Source organism: Manihot esculenta, chromosome 3, assembly GCF_001659605.2.
Source record: "Manihot esculenta cultivar AM560-2 chromosome 3, M.esculenta_v8, whole genome shotgun sequence".
Lineage (NCBI taxonomy): Eukaryota > Viridiplantae > Streptophyta > Magnoliopsida > Malpighiales > Euphorbiaceae > Manihot > Manihot esculenta.
The window spans coordinates 25,432,891-25,455,158 of record NC_035163.2 but is presented as its reverse complement, the minus strand read 5'-3'; the positions used below and the strand labels follow the sequence as shown (position 1 = coordinate 25,455,158).

At 43.5% G+C, this 22,268-nt stretch overlaps 2 protein-coding genes across 3 annotated transcripts in view; both read right to left on the bottom strand.

The window, feature by feature from the left end:
• Positions 1-6,688: 6,688 nt before the first annotated feature.
• Positions 6,689-8,610, bottom strand: LOC110612292 (MDIS1-interacting receptor like kinase 2-like). Its single transcript, XM_021753039.2, has 2 exons — positions 7,302-8,610; positions 6,689-7,197 (listed from the first exon to the last, which is right to left on the bottom strand). Exons 1-2 carry the CDS (start codon positions 8,608-8,610, stop codon positions 6,809-6,811), a joined length of 1,698 nt encoding a protein of 565 aa, XP_021608731.1. The 3' UTR covers positions 6,689-6,808.
• Positions 8,611-9,796: 1,186 nt separating this feature from the next.
• The window catches only part of LOC110611297 (BURP domain protein RD22), a 64,812-nt gene continuing 52,340 nt past the window's right edge, over positions 9,797-22,268 (bottom strand). The window contains exons 1-3 of one of the 2 annotated variants that reach the window (XM_021751520.2): positions 11,007-11,044; positions 10,825-10,933; positions 9,797-10,578 (exon numbers count right to left, since the gene is read on the bottom strand). In XM_021751520.2, the coding sequence (XP_021607212.2) occupies positions 9,797-10,578; positions 10,825-10,879 (837 nt within the window). In that variant the 5' untranslated portion in view covers positions 10,880-10,933; positions 11,007-11,044. Of the gene's footprint in view, positions 10,579-10,824; positions 10,934-11,006; positions 11,045-22,268 lie in introns of those variants that run through there. The other variant, XM_043954546.1, reaches the window with a different exon arrangement.

Sequence of the window (22,268 nt, the reverse complement as noted above, 5' to 3'; positions counted from 1 at the left end):
TTCAAGCTTCTCTCTCTAACCTTTTGGTTGTAATATCGTGCTGCCCGTTGTTGATAAGCAGCAGTTCGGATTTGGGCTTCTTCCCTAACTTCTTCAAGAGCATCTAGATTGCTTCTTAACTTGTCCCCATTAGTGTCTTCACTAACGAATTGAACTCGGTGAGTGGGAATCTGCAACTCGACTGGGACTACGACCTCCGTGCCATAAGCAAGTGCAAAGGGTGTTTCTTTAGTGGGTGCTCTGGGAGTGGTTCGGAGTGCCCACAGGATACTGTTGAGTTCTTCAGCCCAATTCTCCTTTGCGCCATCCAGCCGTTTCTTTAACCCTTGGAGGATAGCTCTGTTAGTGACTTCTGTTTGGCCATTAGTTTGAGGATGGGCCACAGAGGAGAATTTGTGCCATATGCCCATGTTCGTTGTGAAGGCTCTGAAGGTACTGCAGTCAAATTGTCTGCCATTGTCTGAGATAAGCACTCTAGGTATGCCGAATCTACAGATGATATGCCCCCACACGAAATCTATCATCTTGCGAGCTGTGATTGTGGCTATCGCTTCTGCCTCTAGCCATTTTGAAAAGTATTCTACAGCCACCACTACGAATTTCCTTTGCCCCGTAGTCTTGGGGAACGGTCCCAGGATATCGATTCCCCATTGCGAGAAAGGCCATGGACTGGATATGCTTGCTTGAGGAGTGGCAGGGGTTCTGATGGCATTAGCAAATCTCTGACATACGTCGCACGTCCGGACAAACTCTTCTGTTTCTTTTTTAACAGTGGGCCAATAGTATCATTGCCTGAATACTTTGTTGGCTAATGTGCCTGCTCCCTCGTGGGCTCCACATAGGCCTCTATGTATTTCTTCCATTACCTTTGTAGCCTCTTCCGGGCTCACACATCGGAGCCATGGACTGGATTTTCCTTTCTGTATAAGGTCCCCCTTATTGCTTGGTAGTTAGCGGCACGGGCTGCTATCTTTCTGGCTTCATCTTTATCTTCGGGGAGCTCGCCCTTTTCCAAGTATCTCAGGTATGGGGTCATCCAAGTTGGGCTTTGATCTACCTGTAATATTGTGTTAGTTTTATTGAAAGCAGGTGTATAGACCTGTTGTATGCATACTTCATCGGGAAGCTGTTCCAGTTCTTCTTTGGATAATCGGCTGAGCAGGTCTGCTTCCTCATTTTCCTCTCGGGGTATTCTTTGAAACCTGATGGTTACTCCTCGACCCATGAACTCGACTTCCAAAGCTTTTACTTTATCAAGGTAGTTCTGCATGACGGGGTCTCTAGCCTGATATACTCCCGTCACCTGATTGATCACTAGCTGAGAGTCGCTATTCACCTCAAGGTCGGTTACCCCTACCTCCAAAGCTACCAACATTCCATTCACCAGGGCTTCATATTCTGCTACATTATTCGAGGCTTTGAACTCTAGACGTAAGGCGTAACACACCTTAAACTTCTCCGGCCCCTTGAGCATTATTCCGGCACCATTGCCCTCAGTGCTTGATGCTCCGTCTACATACAACTTCCAGTTAAATTCCGGATGAGGTTCCCCCTCACACTGCTGTCTTGCTGTCCCTGAGGATGATCCTCCCTGCACCTCGTTGAATGAGCACTCTGCTATGAAGTCAGCCAAAGCTTGGGATTTTATAGCTGTCCTGGGTCGATATTCTAGACAGTAAGGGCTGATCTCGACGGACCAAGTCAACATCCGACCTGAAGTTTCTGGCCTGCGTAGAATCTTCTTTAAGGGTTGGTCTGTCATCACAACTCCTTGGTGGCCCTCCAAGTAAACCTTGAATTTCCGAACTGCTAGCAATAGGGCGTAAGCCATTTTTTCGATGTTTGAATATCTGACCTCGGTATCTCTAAGTACCTTGCTGACGTAAAAGACGGGTTTCTGCTCCCCCTCTTCCACCCTTACTAACACTGCGCTGACTGCTTGTTCTGAGGCCGCCAAGTATATCAGAAGTTCCTCTCCTTTTACAGGGCTGCTGAGTACATTGGGCGAACTAAGATTATTTTTAAGCTCTGTGAAGGCTTTTTTGCAGTCTTCCGTCCACTCGAAGTTCGGTACTTTCCTCAACTTTTGGAAGAACGGCAAGCACTTTTCTGCCGATCTGGACATGAATCGGTTGAGCGCCACTACTCTCCCAGTTAGTCTCTGGACGTCTCTTACACAGGTCGGCTCTGGCATTTTCAATATGGCTTCCACCTTCTCCGGATTAGGCTCGATGCCTTTTTCGCTTATCATGAATCCCAGGAAGTTTCCTCCTCGAATAAAGAAAGCACACTTTGCTGGGTTCAACTTCATTCTGTACTGGTTTAATACCCTGAATACTTCCCTCAAGTCTGCCATGTGCTGTTGAAAGTTTGGGCTTTTGACCACCATGTCATCTACATAAACTTCTACATTCCTGCCAATCTGATTTTTGAAGATTTTATTCATCAATCTTTGGTACGTTGCCCCGGCATTCCTCAATCCGAATGGCATAGCTCTGTAGCAATAAGTCCCATCTTCAGTTATAAACGAGGTCTTTTCCTCATCCGACCTTTCCATTAGGATTTGATGATAACCAGACATAGCATCCAAAGAAGACATATAATCAAAACCGGCCGTAGAGTCGACCATTTTATTAATATCAGGCAGTGGATAACAATCTTTAGGGCAGGCCTTGTTTAGGTCAGTAAAATCTATGCACATCCTATATTTGCCATTGGCTTTTTTGACTAATACAGGATTTGCTAACCACTGTGGGTACATAACCTCCCTAATGAAACCTGCCTCCTCAAGTTTCTGCACCTCTTCCCTGGTGGCCTGCTGCTTCTCTCTTCCTACCACTCTCTTCTTCTGTTTTACTGGCTTGGCCTCGGGGAGTACATTCAGCTTGTGTGTCATTATCGTGGGGTCAATTCCAGGCATGTCGGAGGGCTTCCAGGCGAAACTAGACGCATGACCTCGGATCAGGGCCATGACTTCAGCTTTCTGTTCTTTAGTGAGGCCGGCGTTGAGACTAAAGACCTTTTCTATCTCTGCTTCTGATAAAGGGAAGGTCTCCAGCTCCCCCACCGGTTCTGTCCTGGCCTCTGTTTTCTCATCTCGAACCTCTAGGACTTCCGAGTCAAGAGCTTCTCTAGTGGAGCTCGGTTCTGCTACTGTGGCCAAGTATACTGCTTTTGCCTCTTCCTGGCTGCCCCGGACTATTCCCACTCCTTCTTCTGTTGGAAATTTGAGCACCAAATACCTGATACTGGTGACTGCTTCGAAATTGAACAGCGCAGGCCTCCCCAAGATCACATTATAGCTTAACGGAAGTTTGACCACTAAAAATACCTCGTGGTGAGTACGGGTTCTGGGCGCTTCGCCCAAGGTGAGAGCCAGCTTCACCTTCCCTTCTACGACCACCGGTACCCCTCCGATCCCCTTGATTGGTGCCTGGTCTCGGACCAGCTGTTCTTCCGGAATTTCCATCTGCTGAAAAACCCGGTATGGTAGCAAGTTGACTTTGCTCCCATCATCCACTAAGACCTTCTTTACCCGATAATTGTGAATGACGGCTTCAATGACGAGCGCGTCATCATGGGGCATCTGAATACCCTGAGCATCTTCTGAAGAGAAGGTGATTGTCATGGGAGAGTGGTCAACGATCTGCATGACCTCGGTGCTGCTGGTCTCTCCCTCCCGATTTCTCTTCTTCCCTCGGCGGCCCATCCGTCCTCCCGTTCCTCCAACAATCATGTTGATGGTCCCACTGGATCCATCGTTCACTGGTCCCGCTCCTGTTCTCCTCGACGCCTGAACCGCCGGGCTGGATTGAGGCCTTTGTCCCTCTGATTTCTTTACAAAATTCTTTAGGTGCCCCCTCTTTATCAACCTCTCGATCTCTGCTATCAACTGGAAGCAGTTGTTGGTATCGTGGCCATGCGTCCGATGATACTGACAGTATTTGTCAGGATTCCGATGATCTGCTTCCGACTTCATAGGTTTGGGCCACTGGAGAAAATCCTTATCCTGGACAGCCATGAGCACCTCGGCTCTGGACGCATTTAATGGAGTCGGCTTTTCAGGGACCCAAGGGGGAGTCATCCTTGGCTCAAGGGCCCGTGGAGGGGGAGGCCTTTGATCCCTTCGCTCCCAGGCCTGTTTGTATGGCTCAGGCCTTTTGCCGTGTTTCTTTTCACGTTTCTCCGGCCTCCTTTCTTCTGAGGCTTTTTCTTTTCCTGCCATCCTTTTGGCAAATCGGCTCGTTACTAAGGCGTCATCCTGCCTTATATACTTCTCCGCTCTCTGCATCAGCTCGGCCAGGGATGTGGGAGGCTTCCTGCTCAAGGAACCGAAGAACTCGGCAAAGGTCGTTCCCTTTTGCATTGCCTCTACCGCCCTTCCTTCATCAAGATCGGGGATCTGTAGGGCCTCCGTATTGAAACGAGCGACATACTCTCTGAGTGATTCACCCTCTCTCTGCCTTACTGTCTCCAAGTAGCTCGTCTTCCTCTCCGCTGGCACTCCGGCTATAAATCGACTGATGAAGCGAATGGCTAGGTCTCCGAAACTCCTGATACTTCCGGCCTCAAGGCTGTTGAACCACGCCCGCGCTGGTCCCGAGAGCGTCGTTGGGAATACTTTACACATTAAGGCATCAGATAGAGTTTGCAACTCCATGAAGGTCTTATAGTTCATGACGTGCTCCCTCGGGTTACCAGTTCCATCATAAGTCGCCATTGATGGCATCATAAACTTCTTAGGGACAGTCTCTTGCTGCACCCACTTGGAGAAAGGGGAAGAAGTAGGCAAAGAGGTTTGGCTTTGGTCTTTCTTACCTAACTCGGCGAGGAGCTGTTCTCTCAGTTTCTTCAACTTTTGGTCCACCTTCTCGTCTTCTGGGCTGAGTTTTTTCTCCAGGTGGTACTCCTCCTCCTCTACTTCAGTTCCCGTCCACTCGGTTATTTCGGCGGAATAGTTATCCACCTCCTCATTTTCTATCATTTCTCTCGCCCTCCTCCCATGGATTCGGGCCTCCGGTCCTTCCTCTTCGCCGGCTCTTCTCCCTCTCTCTTCAGTATCACGGCTGCTGGTTTGAAGACGGTCAGGTGCAGGTCGGGGGTCATTGGTCTGAGGTTCCTCTACAATTGGGAGTGTATTTGCTGGGGTGTTGAAGCCTCTCTGCTGCATGATCTGTCCCAACCAGTGGGCTGTGTTCTGTACCTGGAAAGCCATGTTTTGAAGATCTTGGTTAGACAAGGTGACAGCGGGAGTATTCCCTGCCAAACTTGGCGAGGGATTAAGAGGAACAGGTGTTTGGTTGTTTAATGCCGTAGGACTAGAAAAAGAGAATTGTTGCCCCTCTTGGGCAGAGCTTAGGTCATTTGGGACGTTAAGGTTACTTTCTTGGTGATTAGCCATCGTGGATCTCAGTGGGTTTCTTTAAGAGTGAAAACTCCGGTGATGAAAAGATCTCCGTCGTTTCCCACAGACGGCGCCAATTGATGATCTGAGATCCAATAGAGTAGGGTTTTACAAGGGTTTTTGTATTAGAAAAATAAAGCTTAAACATTCTGAGGAGGGGACTCCCCTTTTATCCATTTCGTCTTGCTTGCTGGTGACGTGTAAAGGTCTCTCTAGGATTGGGCCACGCGTCTCTGCCATACAGATTCAGGCGTACGAGGGTATCAGGCGCCTGTCCCATGCGTAACGGCCCCTGATTCTCCCTGTGCGTACGTTCGAACGGATCTGCCAGGCTGTCTGGTGAGTATCATTCTGGATACTGGGTCGGTCCGAGAGTTGGGCCAGAGTGGAAAGGGCCTGTTTCGCACGGACTGAGCCAATCTGGGTGAGGAGGCTTGGTCGAGCCTGGCCTTGGAAGTTGGATGAGCCGGACCTGCTTTGGGTGCCAAGTACGTGGGCCTTTACTTAGTGGGCTTTAGGTTGTGGTCGAGGCCCTGGACCGGGATGAAGGAATCCAGCGTTCATCAATTATGATTTTATTATTAAATATCATACTTTAAAAAAATATTTTATTTCTTACTTTTATATAAAAATTTATATTTATTTTTATATAAATAGTTTTTTAAAAAATAAATAACAAAAATCAAAAAATTGTTTTTAATTTAAAAAACAAAAATAAAAATCCAGCAGTAATACCCTAAGATTTTCTCTTCGTAAACGTAGCATATACAAGAGAAATTTTCAAATTGGTACTTCAACTTGCAAGTAATCTTTCCTCTCCTATTGAAAGATTTTTTTTTTTGTTTTTGTTGGTTTTTTAAGTGGAGGAGAAAAAGTAGAGATATAATTGAAATTGAACAGTTTTTTTTTTTTTTTTTTTTTTTTTCAATTCATTGAAACTTGAATATATATAAAAAAATATAATAAAAAATCTTAATGAAATATGAATCTTAACTACTATATTCAACAAAATACATTAAAACTAATTAATCTACTTGTCTCATCTTTAGTATTTGACTTCCTCCCCTAAAATTAATTTGTTAGCTGATGACAGAAAACTACTTTGATTGAAAATTTGTTGAATTTTTTAACACCAATGTTTATAACAATCAACTCAGCCAATTTGACAAAAAGTAAAAAGTTTGATTTCTATTAATGCATTATGGATATTTATACATTTGCAAGGTTAAATGATTACCAAACTATTATTTCAACAATATTAAGAAAATAATTTCATAACCACTCCTAAAAATGTATTAATGAAAGTAAAATTAATACACACAGCATATAATGAAGGGCAGTCTTCAAGAGTGTGAAGCATGGAGATTAACACACAACATCACAAACATTTTCCCCAAGGCTTATCTATTGATGACTTATTGGACGAAAAAGAATTTCTTCCAATTTCACTTCTGAGAATGGCTTAGTCAATGGATGCCATTTATCCATTAGGTGAGAAGAAACTTGTTTCATGGTTGGCCGAAATTGAGGATTGGCACTCAAGCATGCATGTGCTATTCGTGCAACATGAACTACCCCTTCAGCAGCTTTGTTTCGAGGAGTTGGGAGACGTTGATCAATCACATCCTCGAGTGGTGTATTTTCATCCATCGGCGAGGATGAGGGGATTGAAAATGATGATGAAAGAGATGAAATGAAATCACCTGGATGTCTTCCCATTAAAATTTCAATTGTCACCACACCAAAACTGTAAACATCGCATTTTTCATTCACCATCATCGTGTAAGCCAGCTCTGCAAAAAATTTCCAATCACACTTCATATATAAAGAATGATCTTAGCAGCAAACTATATCAATGATGTTGTAAGAGTTGAGTTCATTTGCAGAAGAAGTTTACCTGGAGCCGAGTACCCGAATGTGCCTGCAAATGAGGTCCAATGTGATGAGTCAGGCATCAAAATCCTAGCTGTTCCAAAATCAGAGACATGAGCCTCAAACTCTGAATCCAACAGAACATTGTTACTGGAAATGTCACGATGTATGATTGAAGGAGAGCAGTCATGGTGCATATACGACAATGCATTAGCAATTCCCTTGACAACATTTAACCTCCTGAACCAATTCAACTCCACTGCTTGTTCTTCATTGCTTAAAATATTTCTTAAACTTCCTCTTTCTATGAATTTATATACCAAAAATGAGTGTTTGGCGTGTGAACAAAAACCATGCAACTTCACAATGTTTCGATGACGAATGTTCATCAACACACAAATCTCACTTTTAAAAGCTTTGAAATCAGTCAGATCTCCATTTTGTGCCTGGTGAAGTTTCTTTACAGCAACCACTCGACCTGTTGGCAGGACAGCTTTGTAGACAACTCCATATCCTCCTTCCCCAATGCAATACTTGGAGTCGAAACCCTCTGTGGCCTTAACAATGTTTTCATATTTCATATCCTCATCACGACCCCACATTGCATAAATATCTTCACCATTTTTCTCCCCTTCCCCTGAGTTAGTTTTTCGGTTTCTGATTCTTTTGCAGAGAACGAAGAAACCCCCAATCAAGACACCGAGTAGCAACAAACTGCAAACGAGGGGAATGACAATAACACGAACCGGTTTACTGTCCTTTTTTCTGATGTTTTTGTTGATTGCAACTGAGATACATGCCTCTAGTCCAGTGTTATTGCCACACAGGTGTCTGTTGTTTTGGAATGCTTCAAATGGAGCCTGCTGAAAGGCTTTATTGTGGGGAATTGGGCCCTCTAACTCATTATAGGATATATTCACCACAGTGAGGCTCGATAAATAATTAAAAGTAGTTGGAATGGAACCTGACAGCAAATTGTGAGAGAGGTTCCATATCTCCATTCTTTGCAACTTCCCGAGTTGTGGCGGTATACCTGCTGTTAACGAATTCTGACTGAGATCAAGAATTTCAAGAGAGCCCAAATTGCCTAGCTCCTCAGGAATACTCTCTGTGAGCTTGTTCTTGCTGAGATTCAAGAACAATAGCTTTGAGCAATCTCCAAGCTTTTTGGGAATTGGTCCACTTAGATTGTTATCACACACATGAAAAACTCTTCCAGCCAAACTGACCGAAGAAACGGAAAAATCTGCCTCATGAGATTCGATTTCTCTTTCATCGAAGTGTTCTTGAAGCGCACAGATGGAAGGAGCTATAAACAAGACATTAAAGTACATCCCAACACAAGGCAGATAATGAGAAAACCCTCCTGGGAGGAAGGAAACCACTACCGGGTGCGGTGGAAGAAGACCAGTACTCTAGCCTCGAAAGGGTGAGAGCAGTCATAGATCGGCAGAAACGAGGCCTTTCGCCTTAGAAGAAAGAAAAAGACCCAACATATAATTGCTCCCTCTAAGCAAACTTAGAGAGAGAATTAGAAAAAAAGCTAAAAAATACTTTAATTTTAAAATTTCACAATATACTTTATTTAATATCATTTTTAATAATTTTAATATTAAATATTCTCATATAAGCTATTCATTGCTAATCATATCAACTATTTATCAATCATTTATAGACATTTTAATAAAGAGATATTAAATAAAAAAATTTAAACGTTTATGGTGATTTATATTTATATTCAACAATTTAAATTTTTGATAATACAATTAAAATTTTTCAATTTATTATAATTATAACCAAAGAATTACCATTATAGTGTTTAAAGTTCTATTTAAAATAAAATAATCCCTAAATACATATTTTTATTATAACAATATCATTTTTTATTAATCTCATTATTTTGTAAATTTTCACTTTTATATAATATCGTAAGTATTAAAAAAATTTTGAAATATAAAAAAAAACTTTACAATTTAAAACATACAATATTTCTTTTTTATTAGAATATTATTAATAAAAAGTAAAGTTTTCTGAATATAAAATATAAACACATAATTTATAGTATTAAATATAAACATTCGGTGAAATATTTTAATATTTATTATTTATATATAATTTTTATATAATAGAAATTTATTTGTAATAAATATTTATTTAATATTATATATAATAAATATAAAATATAAAATAAAAAATTATATATTTTATTAATAATATAAAACTTTAGATATTATAATTTACCATTATTTTATATAAATTTAATTTAATTCTTTTAGTTATAATTGGATAAATTGAAAATGTTTGGTTTTACCATCCAATATTTAAAATAGTGTTAATTATAATTATAAATTATTTGAACGTTTGAATTTATTTATTCAATATTCCTTTAATCAATCATATTACCTAAAATTTTAAAGGATTATAAATTCCAAATAACTTATAAATGCCAAATGTTTATAAGTTTATTTTCATAAGTTAAGCCACAAATACACTATAAATACACACTTTTGCCTACAGAACCTAACTACTGGAAATCCAGACAATGGCATCACTATTAAGGAAGTGGCAAATTGGTGGTCCTCCAGGCTTAACATTAAGGATCTGAAAGGCATAGTGATGTGGGTGCCAAGCTGATGTATCCATGTGGCAAACAACAGCTGCTTCAGCTTTTGATCCATCAACCCCCATTAATGGAACCTTATAAACCTTTGTGTCTTTGATTCTATGGCAATAAAATACAGCGTATGCATATTTCTGCTTATGGCACACCATGTGATTTTCTCCCATCATTTTGATTCCCTGCAAGATTGTATACTCTTGTTTCTTGTTCTCTTCTTCTGCCTCGTTGTAAATAGCTTGAACATTTTGTCCAAACTTGGCAGCCACCAAATCAACTAAGGATTCTAAAGATGTAGCACAATACTTGTCTTCTCCTCTAATGGGAGGTGCCTCGCATTCTTCAATCGTCTGTTTCATTATTTCAGATTCTTTTGATGTTGATTTTATGGAAAAATAGTTGAGAATTTCTGGGAATTTGTTGCTTGAAAAGGGGATAGATTCTGCTATTTTGCGTGGTAAGAAATTAGACCCATTTGTAGATTTAGTGAAAATGATCCTCATATTTTTGCCTGGAAGGAGATCATGGTATAAGAAGTAGACAGTAGTTGCATTGGATATGGATTTTTTGACAAATTTTCTGTTGTCAGGCCAATATGCAACATCATAGGTTGTCCTTGGAATTTCAAGACTGTTTTCTGGCATGTAGTCTTCCTGAAATGAAAATGTGATTTTCTTTCCAATATCTGCTTATAATTGAAAATCAACAAAAAGATAATTAATGCTTTATACTAAAATCACTTGCAAATAAATAGTAAAATTTTCTGAAAAATTTTTCTTAACAAAGAATATCATATCATATGGAATTAAGTGACTATTTGATATCCTATTAAAGCAAAGAAATTGAATTGATCTTCTTCTCTCCAATGGATTGTTAAATTTGCCAAAACTATTCAAATGAAGAAACAAAAAAACGAAGAAAGCTAACTAACCAGCAGGGTGCAGAAAATCTTTTAAAGTTTTTGGAAATGGCGTGTTTGGTAGCATGGATTGCCAATACAGCTCTGGAGGTACAGAAGCATGACTTCCTTTGAGAACAGTCTGCCATAAAAGAAGTTGAAGAGAATATTATAATATGAAAAAATTGGAGAAACAAATAAAATTCAACACTCACAGCAGTAAATAAAGCAAAAATGAGAAGGAGAAGAAACTCCATATTATTCAGAGAGTGAGAATAAGCAGAACAGGAAATGATAAAATGGGACAAGATTTAAATAGACAAAATTAAAGAAAAAATGACGTCATTTTATTTGATTTTCAAGGGAGTGGTCCTGTTTTCATGTGTCCTGAGGCCTTGACAAAGATGGCCTAAAATCAATTTGGTTAGTTAAGATTTTCTCAGTATCTGAGTTCGAGTCTCTTAATTATTTTATAGGCTTATTTTGAGATATTCACTAAGAAGTGAGTGAAGTCTGAATTTGTGTTTCTTAATTAATTCATCTGCTTATTTTGAGATATTCGCCTTTCTTATAAAAAAAATGACTTGGGGAATGCAATGTGCAATGGGCGTGACAAAATTAAGTTATGTATAACCTGGAAACAAGTTAACTAAAATGACGAGGACAAGACTCAATAAATTGGATTGTGATACTTGCAAATTGGCTTGAATTGTGGACCCAATTGCCAGTGAGTTTTGTGGTCAGAGTTTTTCGCAATAAATATGTCAATGCAAATCAACAACTACTGGCTGCAATTTTAAATCCCACTGCATTTTGAAAAGTAAAATTTGTATTCGATTAAAGACAATCAAGAATCTTTAGAGATTTAATCTTCTATTTACCATAAAACAAAAAGAAAATGAAAAAGATTTTAATTGATAGGCAGCTTGTTGTAAAATATAAATTCATAAGACAACAAAGGAAAAACAGAGTATCAGTGATAGAAAATACCATTCCTGATACTCTTTTCTCTATCGCTAAAGGCTTTAGCGACATATTTCTCCATTAAACATGTCCTGCGAGAAGCTAATTGGACGGCTGAGGTTTTTGCAAAGCAAGGCCTTCATCGACAATAAAATTTCATAGCGTGGTTGTCGTTTGATATCTCCACGTTGATCTGCTGCTGTTTTTTCTCAATGTGGATTGCTGCTTGCTGATCTGAGCTTCTGGGTCCTAGTTAGCTTATGTTGGTTGTAACCTTTGCTGCTTAATTATGGCAGCTTGCTTTGGGTGGTCTTTTTTGCTGTCTTTCCTTTGTCTGTTTTTACTAGATGTTGGTTGCTCATGCTGTTTGAAACACAGTTATATGCTTTTGCTTTGGTTTATATTTTGTACTAAGTTTTCTAGGTGTTTTAGAGCAATTTTTCAAATCATGCATATTTAAAAAAATAATTCTAAAATCATGCAGGATCCGAAAATATTTTCGGATCCTGTGCGTCAACACGCTAGTTCGACACCCATGGTGTTGAACAAAAGCAAGTTCGACACCATGGATGTCAAACAAAAGCAAGTTCGACACCATTGATGATCTGAGATCCAGAAAATGGAGTTTTACAAGGGTTTTATCAACTTAGAAGAAGCCCCCTCGGAGAAGGGTGTTTCCCTCCTTTTATCCTTTTTCCTCACTCCCTCACGCGAGATGGCCTCTCTGCTGTAGGCCCACCTACCCGCTGGTGCAGGTTCGTAGGTACGGATAACTTTGGGACCTTCCCTGTGTCAGACAACCATTTAATTTCTTCCGGTGCGCGAATGGACAGGGCTGCGAAGTGACTGGACCCGCTGTCTTTTCCTTATGTGACCGGGTTTGAGGGAAAAGGACCGAAACCTAGGGATGGGCTGACTTTAAGGCCGAAATGGACCGGGCTGACCTGATTGAGTGACTTAGAGGGAAGTCCGGTATGGAGGATGAATGGGCTGGGCCTGGTTTATTCGGGAGGCTTAGGAGCCTTCTAATTGTGGGTTGCTACTATCGGTCCGGCCTCGTAACGGGATGGAGAAATCCAACGGTCATCAAATGCCCCTTTACCTTCTCATCAGTTATTGCCCGACTGATGAGGGGGTAAATACCGAGAATCATTATGACCGCGCTATCTAAATACAGTTTGCTTCAGAACACCCTTTCATCTTATTGTCATTTCGATTTCCAAATTTTCTCCGTCTCCTCCCAGCTCCTGCTTTCCTTTGTCATTTGTGCACGCTGCTATCTTCATTCCCTGTCTTTGTTTTCAAGGTACGTTTCTTCTTTTACCAGGGATAGTTCTAATCTCCCAGATGTCGACAACTTAGAGTTTAGCATCACCCCGTTTATCATCTGGAATTTCATTCCCAGGGAATACCCGGACGTTTCCCTTTTTTACATTAGTTCCCCTTATCGGAAGGGGAGAATCGTTCTCCTTGATCCTCATCCTTCTGGTTTAATCGACCCTCAGAGAGATGTGAGCTGGTTTTCTTTCGTTAAACAGAGGGGATTTGGCTTATCCTTTTCCTTCTCTCCCTTTTTCCACGAGGTCTTCTGGTATTTCGAGATCACCCCTCGAGGGCTTATCCCTAATTCCATTTTTTCTAGTCTTCCTTCAAATCTGTATGTCTAAGCCAAGGGTTTACACCCACGGTGCGCCTGTTCATCGCCTTCTTCAAGAAGGTTAAAGCGAGCCAAAAATTTTATTACTTTGCCCCTCAAGGGGGCCTGTTTTAATATTGCTTTTGTGATTTTCGCTGAGAAGCCTTCTGACTTGCCCCGATTTTGGATTTTTTGCAGCTTCTGAAATGAAGATGGATCAGATTAAGCCCCCTGTAATACCCGGCTCGAGTCCGGCCTCGGAATTCCTGTCGTCTGGTGGAATCTCGGGTGCGGAACCCTCGAGAAGGGTAATACATATGTTTTCCGATGTGTTTTAAAAAGTTTTGAATGTTTTCAAGTGTGAAAGGAAATGAGAAATGCAAAGGTTCGGCCGCCGAAGGTCACTTTCGGAAGCCGAACATTGCATGGTTTCGGATTCACGTTCGGCTGCCGAAGGTGGTCTGGCCAGCCACCTATTTAAGGGCCAAAGGTCGGTGGAAGGAGGATATTTCTCCTCCACTTGCAGCCAGAGGTGAGCCAAAACCTTCTCACGTTGACTTTGATGATTTTCATATTTTTCACCAAATCCTTCAAAGGTTTTAAGAGTTTTGGTGTGTTTTGAAGGTTTTGAGCAAAACTAGCAAGGTTGGAAGTTTGGAGCTTTGGAAGAGGTTTTCTTCATATCTCCACGTTAGGATCACTCATCCTCAAGGTCTTCAGGAGGTAAGGGTGGATCCTAAACTTCTTTGCTGATTTTTGACGGTTTTATGAAGTTTGTGTGGGTAGTATGCATGTTTAGGTTTAGGTGAGGTTTTTTGTGATCTTTGGTGTTCAAGCATGTTTGAGTGTTATGTGCTATGTTTGTTTGGGGTTTTAGGTAGTTGTAAACCCCTTTGTGCATATATAGGTGTATATGCTAGTTGGGAGTAGTTGATATGCATGGTGTAAGGTTTTTGGGCAAAGTTTGCATGAAACAGAGCAAGGTTCTGTCCCCTGGACAAAACCAGGTTCGGCCGCCGAAAGAAGGTTCGGCCGCCGAACATGCTTGGAGGCAGTTTCAGCTGCCAAAGCTTGCCCCCGAAAGCTAAGCTTTCGGTTTAGAAAGGGACTTTCGGCCGCTGAAAGAGGGAGTTCGGCCGCCGAAAGTATGTGAGTTTCGTCTCTGGACGAGACCTTCGACCGTCGAAGGTGCCGCCGAACATGCATAAGTTTCGTCTCTGGAGAGGGGTTTCGGCCGCCGAACCTGCCGCCGAAAGTGCCCTGTCCAACCTTCTTTTGCATGTTTTCTGTGAATGTTCTAGGATGGGTTAGAAGGGTTTTGGGGAGTTTCTTAGCAATGTTCTTGAGTGAGTTTGGTCCCTCATTGGAGTCCACCTGTGTAGGTACGGACCAGAGGAATCAGGGAGGTCAGCAGTGAGTCCAGTTTCAGAACCTGCAGAGTCAGTTCAGAGTCAACCCGAGGTGAGTGGAACTGAACTTAAGGTTTGAATATGAGAAATGCATATTTTATCATACTTCATGCATCATGACTATGCTATAGGGTGAGTGCATTAGTGTACACGAAGATGCTGCATTGCATTTATCCTTGATTCTATGATTGTATGGACATAGTAAGGATTCAATAGCCCTCAGAGGAAAGACCTAGAACAGCCCTACGGGGACCAGGCATAAAGACCTGGAACAGCCCTACGGGGACCAGGCACAGGCACAAAGACCTGGAACAGCCCTACGGGGACCAAGCATATGGTATAGAGGGAGTGTTGATCCGTCCATGCTGAGATGTGATTACTTGTGATGTGATATATTGCATGAGAGCATGTTTTATCACCTGTTCTTTCTTACTGTTCTACTCACTGGGCTATAGTAGCTCATCCCTCTCCCCTAACTCCAGTTGTGCAGGTTCAGAATTCAGAGGGAAGTCAGCAGGGTACAGGAAGAGTATATAGTTTGTAATAGTTAGTTAGTGTGGACATGTAAATGTAAAGAGATAATGTATGTGTACAGTGTATAGAATGGTGCTTGATTATAAGAGTTGTAATCCCTTTTTGTGTTTTCACATGATCAGTTTATGTTGATATATTGTTGTTTGTTTATGAGGAAACCAGACTTATCATTATGAGTTTTATTCGCCTAGAGCAATGAGGAGCTCTAGTAGGGATTGGTAGAGAACAGAGCTAGTGCAGGCACAGGTTAAGCCTTGGAATGAAGAAAATTTTTATGTTTTTACAGAAAATATATGATCATGTATGGGATGTCACAGGTTCCCAGTCAGGATAGCAGGCTTACTACGGGTCCCGGCGACCTTAAGTCGATCTGGATCCTAGTGCCGGTGGCAGTTCAGTTTCCGGGCTGTTACAGATTGGTATCAGAGCATTAGGTTCACATGGTCGGACCTATATAGACAGAGTTGGGCCTATAGAGGTTTTAGCAGGTCAGGCACCATAGGGAAACATGTCCACTAGGATAGGATGTCAGTCCTGTCGCTATATGCTGATGTGTAATGCCATGAATACATGTGCATGCGTTTATATGTGTTGTATGCTGATATGTGTTGCTTATGTGCTCTGTGATGTGTTGTTTTCCAGAGAGAGTTAAGATGCGAGGAACTCGTCGATCCGCGAGATTGACTGGAGTCCCACCTGTAAGTGAGGGTACAGCTGCTCGTCCACCTGCCTTGCCAAGGGCAAGATCTCACAGGTCAAGCAGGGAGGGAACGTCAAGAAGGTCTTCTGACGAGAGCAGAAGAGGAATAGGCAGAGGGGGAAGATCAGAAGAAGAGAGAGTTTCTATGGAGGAGGATCAGAGGAGAGAGGTCAGTATGGGTATAGGAAGGTCAGAAGAAGGTATGGGGGAGTCCCAGGGAGGCGCACATGCCTCAGGGTTTGGCTATCCACCCTTTCCTCAGGGCCCAGAGTATCCGATGGGAGGCACGTCGGATTACTCCAGCTTTGCCCCATATCCACCCTACATGCCATATATGCCCTATCCTTCCTTTTATCCACCATATCATATGTATCCACCCCCCATCTTTTCAGCCAAGTTCAGCATCGCCTGAAGCCAGAGAACCAGTACCTCCACCACCACCTGAACCAGCAGCCCCTGTTGTTGAAGCACAACCCAGTTCTTCAGGGGGAACGAAGGTAAAGATGACGGAGTACTTAAAGTTGGATGCTCCTAAATTCAACACGGGAGATGATCCCTTTGAGTATCTCAGTGCAGTCAGAATGATAACAAGCGAGTTGGGAGCAGATGATAGCAGGGCCATTGAGATGGCAGGGTTCACATTAAAGTGCAAGAAAGCCAGAGACTGGTTCAAGAACTATGTGGACCCCAGAATAGACAGTATGACATGGGAAGAGTTCGCCAACGAATTTGCTGGGTGGGCTTTCCCTGATAGTTCGAGGGAGCTAAAGGTTGTGGAGTTTGAGCAGTTGAGACAGACGGAGGAGATGAGCGTTGATGAGTATACAGATAAGTTCTTGGAATTGTTACCATACGTGGGTCAGGCGTATGCTACAGATCAGAAGAAGGCAAAGAGATATGCCACAAGGCTTCATCCCAGGTATTTCTCTTTGATTCTCCACGCAGAAAAGGAGAGTTTCCACTCCATTGTGGATGCTGCTAGAAAGATGGAGGCCAGTGCCATAAGTCAAGGAGTAGTCAATCACCCAAAGGCACAGTCTTCTGGTACGAAACCAGGTTCCTCCTCACAGAGTACAGCAAGTGCGAGTAAGAAGAGATGGGACAAACTCAGAGGAAAGAGAGGCAAGTTCTGGAACCGAATTAAAACGGGTCTGGGAATGAGGAGCGGCGCCAGTTCTGGCACAGATCTTCCAGTTTGCAATAGGTGTGGGAGACAACATAGTGGAGCTTGTTTGCTGGGATCTACAGCCTGCTTTAGATGTGGGCAGGAGGGACATTATGCACGGGAATGTCCTCAGGCGACTTTGGTTACACCATCTCAGCAGATGACCTCAGGTAGTGTTGTTCAGTCAGCAGCTTCAGTCCGTCCACCAAGCAGTGGCAGAGGTAGAGGAAGAGGGGCAGCCTCTTCATCAGGGATGGGTTCCCGAGGTGCAGGTCCGTCAGCTCCAGCACGGATTTTCACCATGACGCAATAGGAGGCAGACACTTCGAACACAGTGGTGTCAGGTACTCTCATCATTGGGTGTTCAGAGGTGTATGCTTTAATGGACCCCGGTGCTTCTCACTCTTTCATTTCTTCGAGAGCCGCAGAGAGATTGGGGTTGATTGTGTCCGAGTTAGCGTGTCCTCTCTGGGTCAGTGGACCTAGATGTGACCCATCATTGGCAGAGTCAGTCTGTCAGTTCAGTCCAGTGGTTATCGAGGAGAGATGCCTTCCAGCTGACCTTGTGGTTCTAGAGTTGACAGATTTTGATGTCATTCTAGGGATGGATTGGTTATCTACCTATAGTGCTACCTTGCACTGCAGGGACAAGGTAGTGAGTCTCAGAGACCAGGATGGGTCAGAGTGTGTCTTCAGAGGAGACAGGAGAGGGACACCTAGGGGTTTGATATCAGCCCTCCAGGCTCGTAGGATGTTGAGGAAGGGTTGTCAGGGGTTCCTAGCTTATGTGAGAGAGCTAGACAGTCAGGTGAGGGAACCATCCTCAGTACCAGTTGTTAGAGAATTCCCAGATGTGTTTCCTGAAGAGCTTCCAGGACTACCACCTGATAGGGAAATAGAGTTCGAGATAGAGTTGATGCCCGGTGCTAGACCGATCTCTATTCCTCCCTACCGGATGGCACCAGCAGAGTTGAGAAAGTTGAAAGAACAGTTGCAGGATTTGGTAGCTAAAGGTTTCATCCGCCCGAGTACCTCACCCTGGGGTGCTCCAGTATTATTTGTTAGAAAGAAGGATGGACCTCTTAGACTTTGTGTCGACTACAGACAGTTGAACAAAGTCACTATCAAAAACAAGTATCCTTTACCCATGATCGATGATCTATTCGACCAACTGTCAGGAGCAGGTTGCTTTTCTAAGATAGATCTGAGATCCGGATACCACCAGTTGAAGATCAGGGAAGGCGATGTATCCAAGACTGCTTTCCGAACCAGATATGGGCATTATGAGTTCCTAGTGATGCCGTTCGGGTTGACTAATGCCCCTGCAGCATTCATGGATCTCATGAACAGGGTTTTCAGGGAGTACTTGGATCGTTTTGTGATCGTCTTTATAGATGATATCTTGGTGTACTCCAGGAATGCAGAAGAGCATGCCCAGCATCTGAGGGTAGTGTTGCAAACCTTGCGAGAGCATGGCTTGTATGCCAAGTTCTCCAAGTGCGAGTTCTGGCTAAGGAGCATTGCCTTTTTGGGACATGTAGTATCAGAGGAAGGCATAGCAGTAGATCCCAAGAAGGTAGAGGCAGTAGCTAATTGGCCTACACCCACGACAGTGACAGCGATCAAGAATTTTCTGGGTTTGGCAGGCTACTATAGAAGGTTTGTTCAGGACTTTTCGAAGATAGCTGCTCCTATGACCAGACTGACCAGGAAAAATCAGAAGTTCGTATGGGCAGAGGATTGTGATGAGAGTTTTGAAGAGTTGAAGAGACGGTTGACTTCAGCACCGGTGTTAGCTCTGCCGACCAGTGATGATGATTTCACAGTGTTCTGTGATGCATCCCGAGTGGGATTAGGTTGTGTGTTAATGCAAAATGACAGAGTGATAGCTTATGCTTCGAGACAGCTGAAGAAGCACGAGCTAAACTACCCGACACACGATCTTGAGATGGCAGCTGTTATCTTTGCACTTAAGATGTGGAGGCATTACCTCTATGGGGTAAAGTGTGAGATCTATACGGATCATAAAAGCCTGCAGCACATCTTAAGTCAAAGAGAGTTAAACTTGAGGCAGAGACGGTGGGTAGAATTGCTCAGTGATTACGATTGTAAGATCCAGTATCATCCGGGTAAGGCTAATGTTGTAACTGATGCCTTAAGTCGGAAATCACTTGGCAGTTTATCCCACATTGCAGTAGAGAGAAGACCGGTGGTGAAGGAATTTTACAGACTCATGGATGAAGGGCTACAGTTGCAGTTATCTGGTACAGGTGCTTTGATCGCACAGATGAGAGTTACACCAGTGTTTCTAGAGCAAGTGGCTCTGAAACAGCACGAAGATCCTGAGTTAGTGAAGATTGCCAGGACCGTTCAGTCTGGCAACAGTGCAGAGTTCAGATTTGATAGGGAGGGGATTCTTCGTCACGGTAAGAGATTATGTGTACCAGATGATAGCAGTTTGAAGGAAGACATTATGAGGGAAGCTCATAATGCAAGATATAGCGTTCACCCTGTAGCCACCAAGATGTATCAAGATTTGAGAAAGGTGTATTGGTGGCCAGCAATGAAGAGGGAAGTGGCACAATTTGTGTCAGCCTGCGAAACATGTCAAAGGGTGAAGCTAGAACACCAGAAGCCGGCTGGAATGCTTAACCCACTGCCGATTCCAGAGTGGAAATGGGAGAACATAGCTATGGATTTTGTAGTGGGGTTACCGGCGACGTCCAACAGGCTAGACTCCATATGGGTGATTGTGGATAGACTCACTAAATCTGCCCACTTCATTCCAGTCAGGAGTACCTATTCTGTGGACAAGTTAGCGCAGGTCTATGTAGAAGAGATAGTAAGGCTGCATGGAGTTCCAGTGTTGATAGTATCAGATAGAGGACCGCAGTTCACCTCCAGATTTTGGCGGAGTCTGCAAGCTGCTATAGGGACAAGATTGGATTTCAGCACTGCTTTCCATCCATAGACAGACGTTCAGTCAGAGAGGACCATCCAGACCATAGAAGATATGCTGAGAATGTGTGTGTTAGACTTTGGCGGTTCTTGGAGGCAGCATCTACCTCTGGTGGAGTTTGCCTACAACAACAGCCATCATGCTAGCATAGGTGTAACAGCCCGGCCCTTTTCGCACGGCACTGTTACCGCTCACAGCCCGTGACCTTCCTCTGGGCCCAGCCACTGTGAGCAGCTCTTAACATCCCTTCACCCTCACGGGTTCCAGGCAGGATTTGTCCCTCGGGGGAGCCATTACGGCCCGCCCTAGCCCGAGTGGATTTGGCCCAATTCCTTCCTCTGGGAATTAGGTCGCCTCCCCCACTGCTCGAACCCTTAAAGTGGGAGGTCAAGGGTTCGAGCAGTGGGGGAGGCGACCTAATTCCCAGAGGAAGGAATTGGGCCAAATCCACTCGGGCTAGGGCGGGCCGTAATGGCTCCCCCGAGGGACAAATCCTGCCTGGAACCCGTGAGGGTGAAGGGATGTTAAGAGCTGCTCACAGTGGCTGGGCCCAGAGGTAGGTCACGGGCTGTGAGCGGTAACAGGGCCGGTCGTACGGGGCCGGGCTGTTACAATAGGGATGGCTCCTTATGAAGCTCTGTATGGGCGGAAGTGCCGAACACCTGTTTGTTGGGAAGAGATAGGAGAGAAGGCTCTTGCAGGGCCAGAGTTAGTTGAGATTACCAGCAAGTTAGTGCCTATCATTAGAGAGAGGATCAGAACAGCTGTGAGCAGACAGAAAAGCTATGCAGACATCCGTAGGAAACAGATAGAGTTCCAGGAGGGGGATATGATATTGTTAAAGGTGTCGCCAATGAAGGGAGTGGTTCGCTTTGGAAAGAAGGGTAAACTGGCCCCACGGTACATTGGTCCCTTTGAGATTTTGCAAAGGATCGGAAATGTGTCGTATAAGCTGGATTTACCTACCTCTATGGAAAGAATTCACCCGGTATTCCATGTTTCTATGTTGAGGAAGTTTGTGTCAGATCCAGAAAAGGTTCTTAGTGAACCTGAGGTGGACATCTTAAGTGATCTCACCTATGTAGAGCAGCCAGTGCGGATCTTAGACACCCAGATCAGAAAGCTGAGAAACAAGGAGATACCAATGGTGAAAGTCCTATGGAACCACCACAATCTAGAAGAGTGCACCTGGGAGACACGGGAGTCTATGCTCCAACAGTACCCATATCTGTTTTGAGTTTAGGTTTTTCCCCTTTTCTATGTGTTTGATGTTGTGTTAGGGACATTTGGGGACGAATGTTCTTAAGGGGGGGAGAATGTAATACCCGGCTCGAGTCTGGCCTCGGAATTCCTGTCGTCTGGTGGAATCTCGGGTGCGGAACCCTCGAGAAGGGTAATACATATGTTTTCCGATGTGTTTTAAAAAGTTTTGAATGTTTTCAAGTGTGAAAGGAAATGAGAAATGCAAAGGTTCGGCCGCCGAAGGTCACTTTCGGCCGCCGAACATTGCATGGTTTCGGATTCACGTTCGGCTGCCGAAGGTGGTCTGGCCAGCCACCTATTTAAGGGCCAAAGGTCGGTGGAAGGAGGATATTTCTCCTCCACTTGCAGCCAGAGGTGAGCCAAAACCTTCTCACGTTGACTTTGATGATTTTCATGTTTTTCACCAAATCCTTCAAAGGTTTTAAGAGTTTTGGTGTGTTTTGAAGGTTTTGAGCAAAACTAGCAAGGTTGGAAGTTTGGAGCTTTGGAAGAGGTTTTCTTCATATCTCCACGTTAGGATCACTCATCCTCAAGGTCTTCAGGAGGTAAGGGTGGATCCTGAACTTCTTTGCTGATTTTTGACGGTTTTATGAAGTTTGTGTGGGTAGTATGCATGTTTAGGTTTAGGTGAGGTTTTTGGTGATCTTTGGTGTTCAAGCATGTTTGAGTGTTATGTGCTATGTTTGTTTGGGGTTTTAGGTAGTTGTAGACCCCTTTGTGCATATATAGGTGTATATGCTAGTTGGGAGTAGTTGATATGCATGGTGTAAGGTTTTTGGGCAAAGTTTGCATGAAACAGAGCAAGGTTCTGTCCCCTGGACAAAACCAGGTTCGGCCGCCGAAAGAAG

What these genes read in the sequence shown, in the direction of transcription:
- LOC110612292 (XM_021753039.2), bottom strand. Translation starts at nt 8,610, where the DNA reads ATGTACTTTAATGTCTTGTTTATAGCTCCTTCCATCTGTGCGCTTCAA. An exon ending in ATTCGGGTACTCGGCTCCAG is followed by an intron (nt 7,198 to 7,301) that starts GTAAACTTCTTC and finishes AATTTTTTGCAG; the next exon opens with AGCTGGCTTACACGATGATG.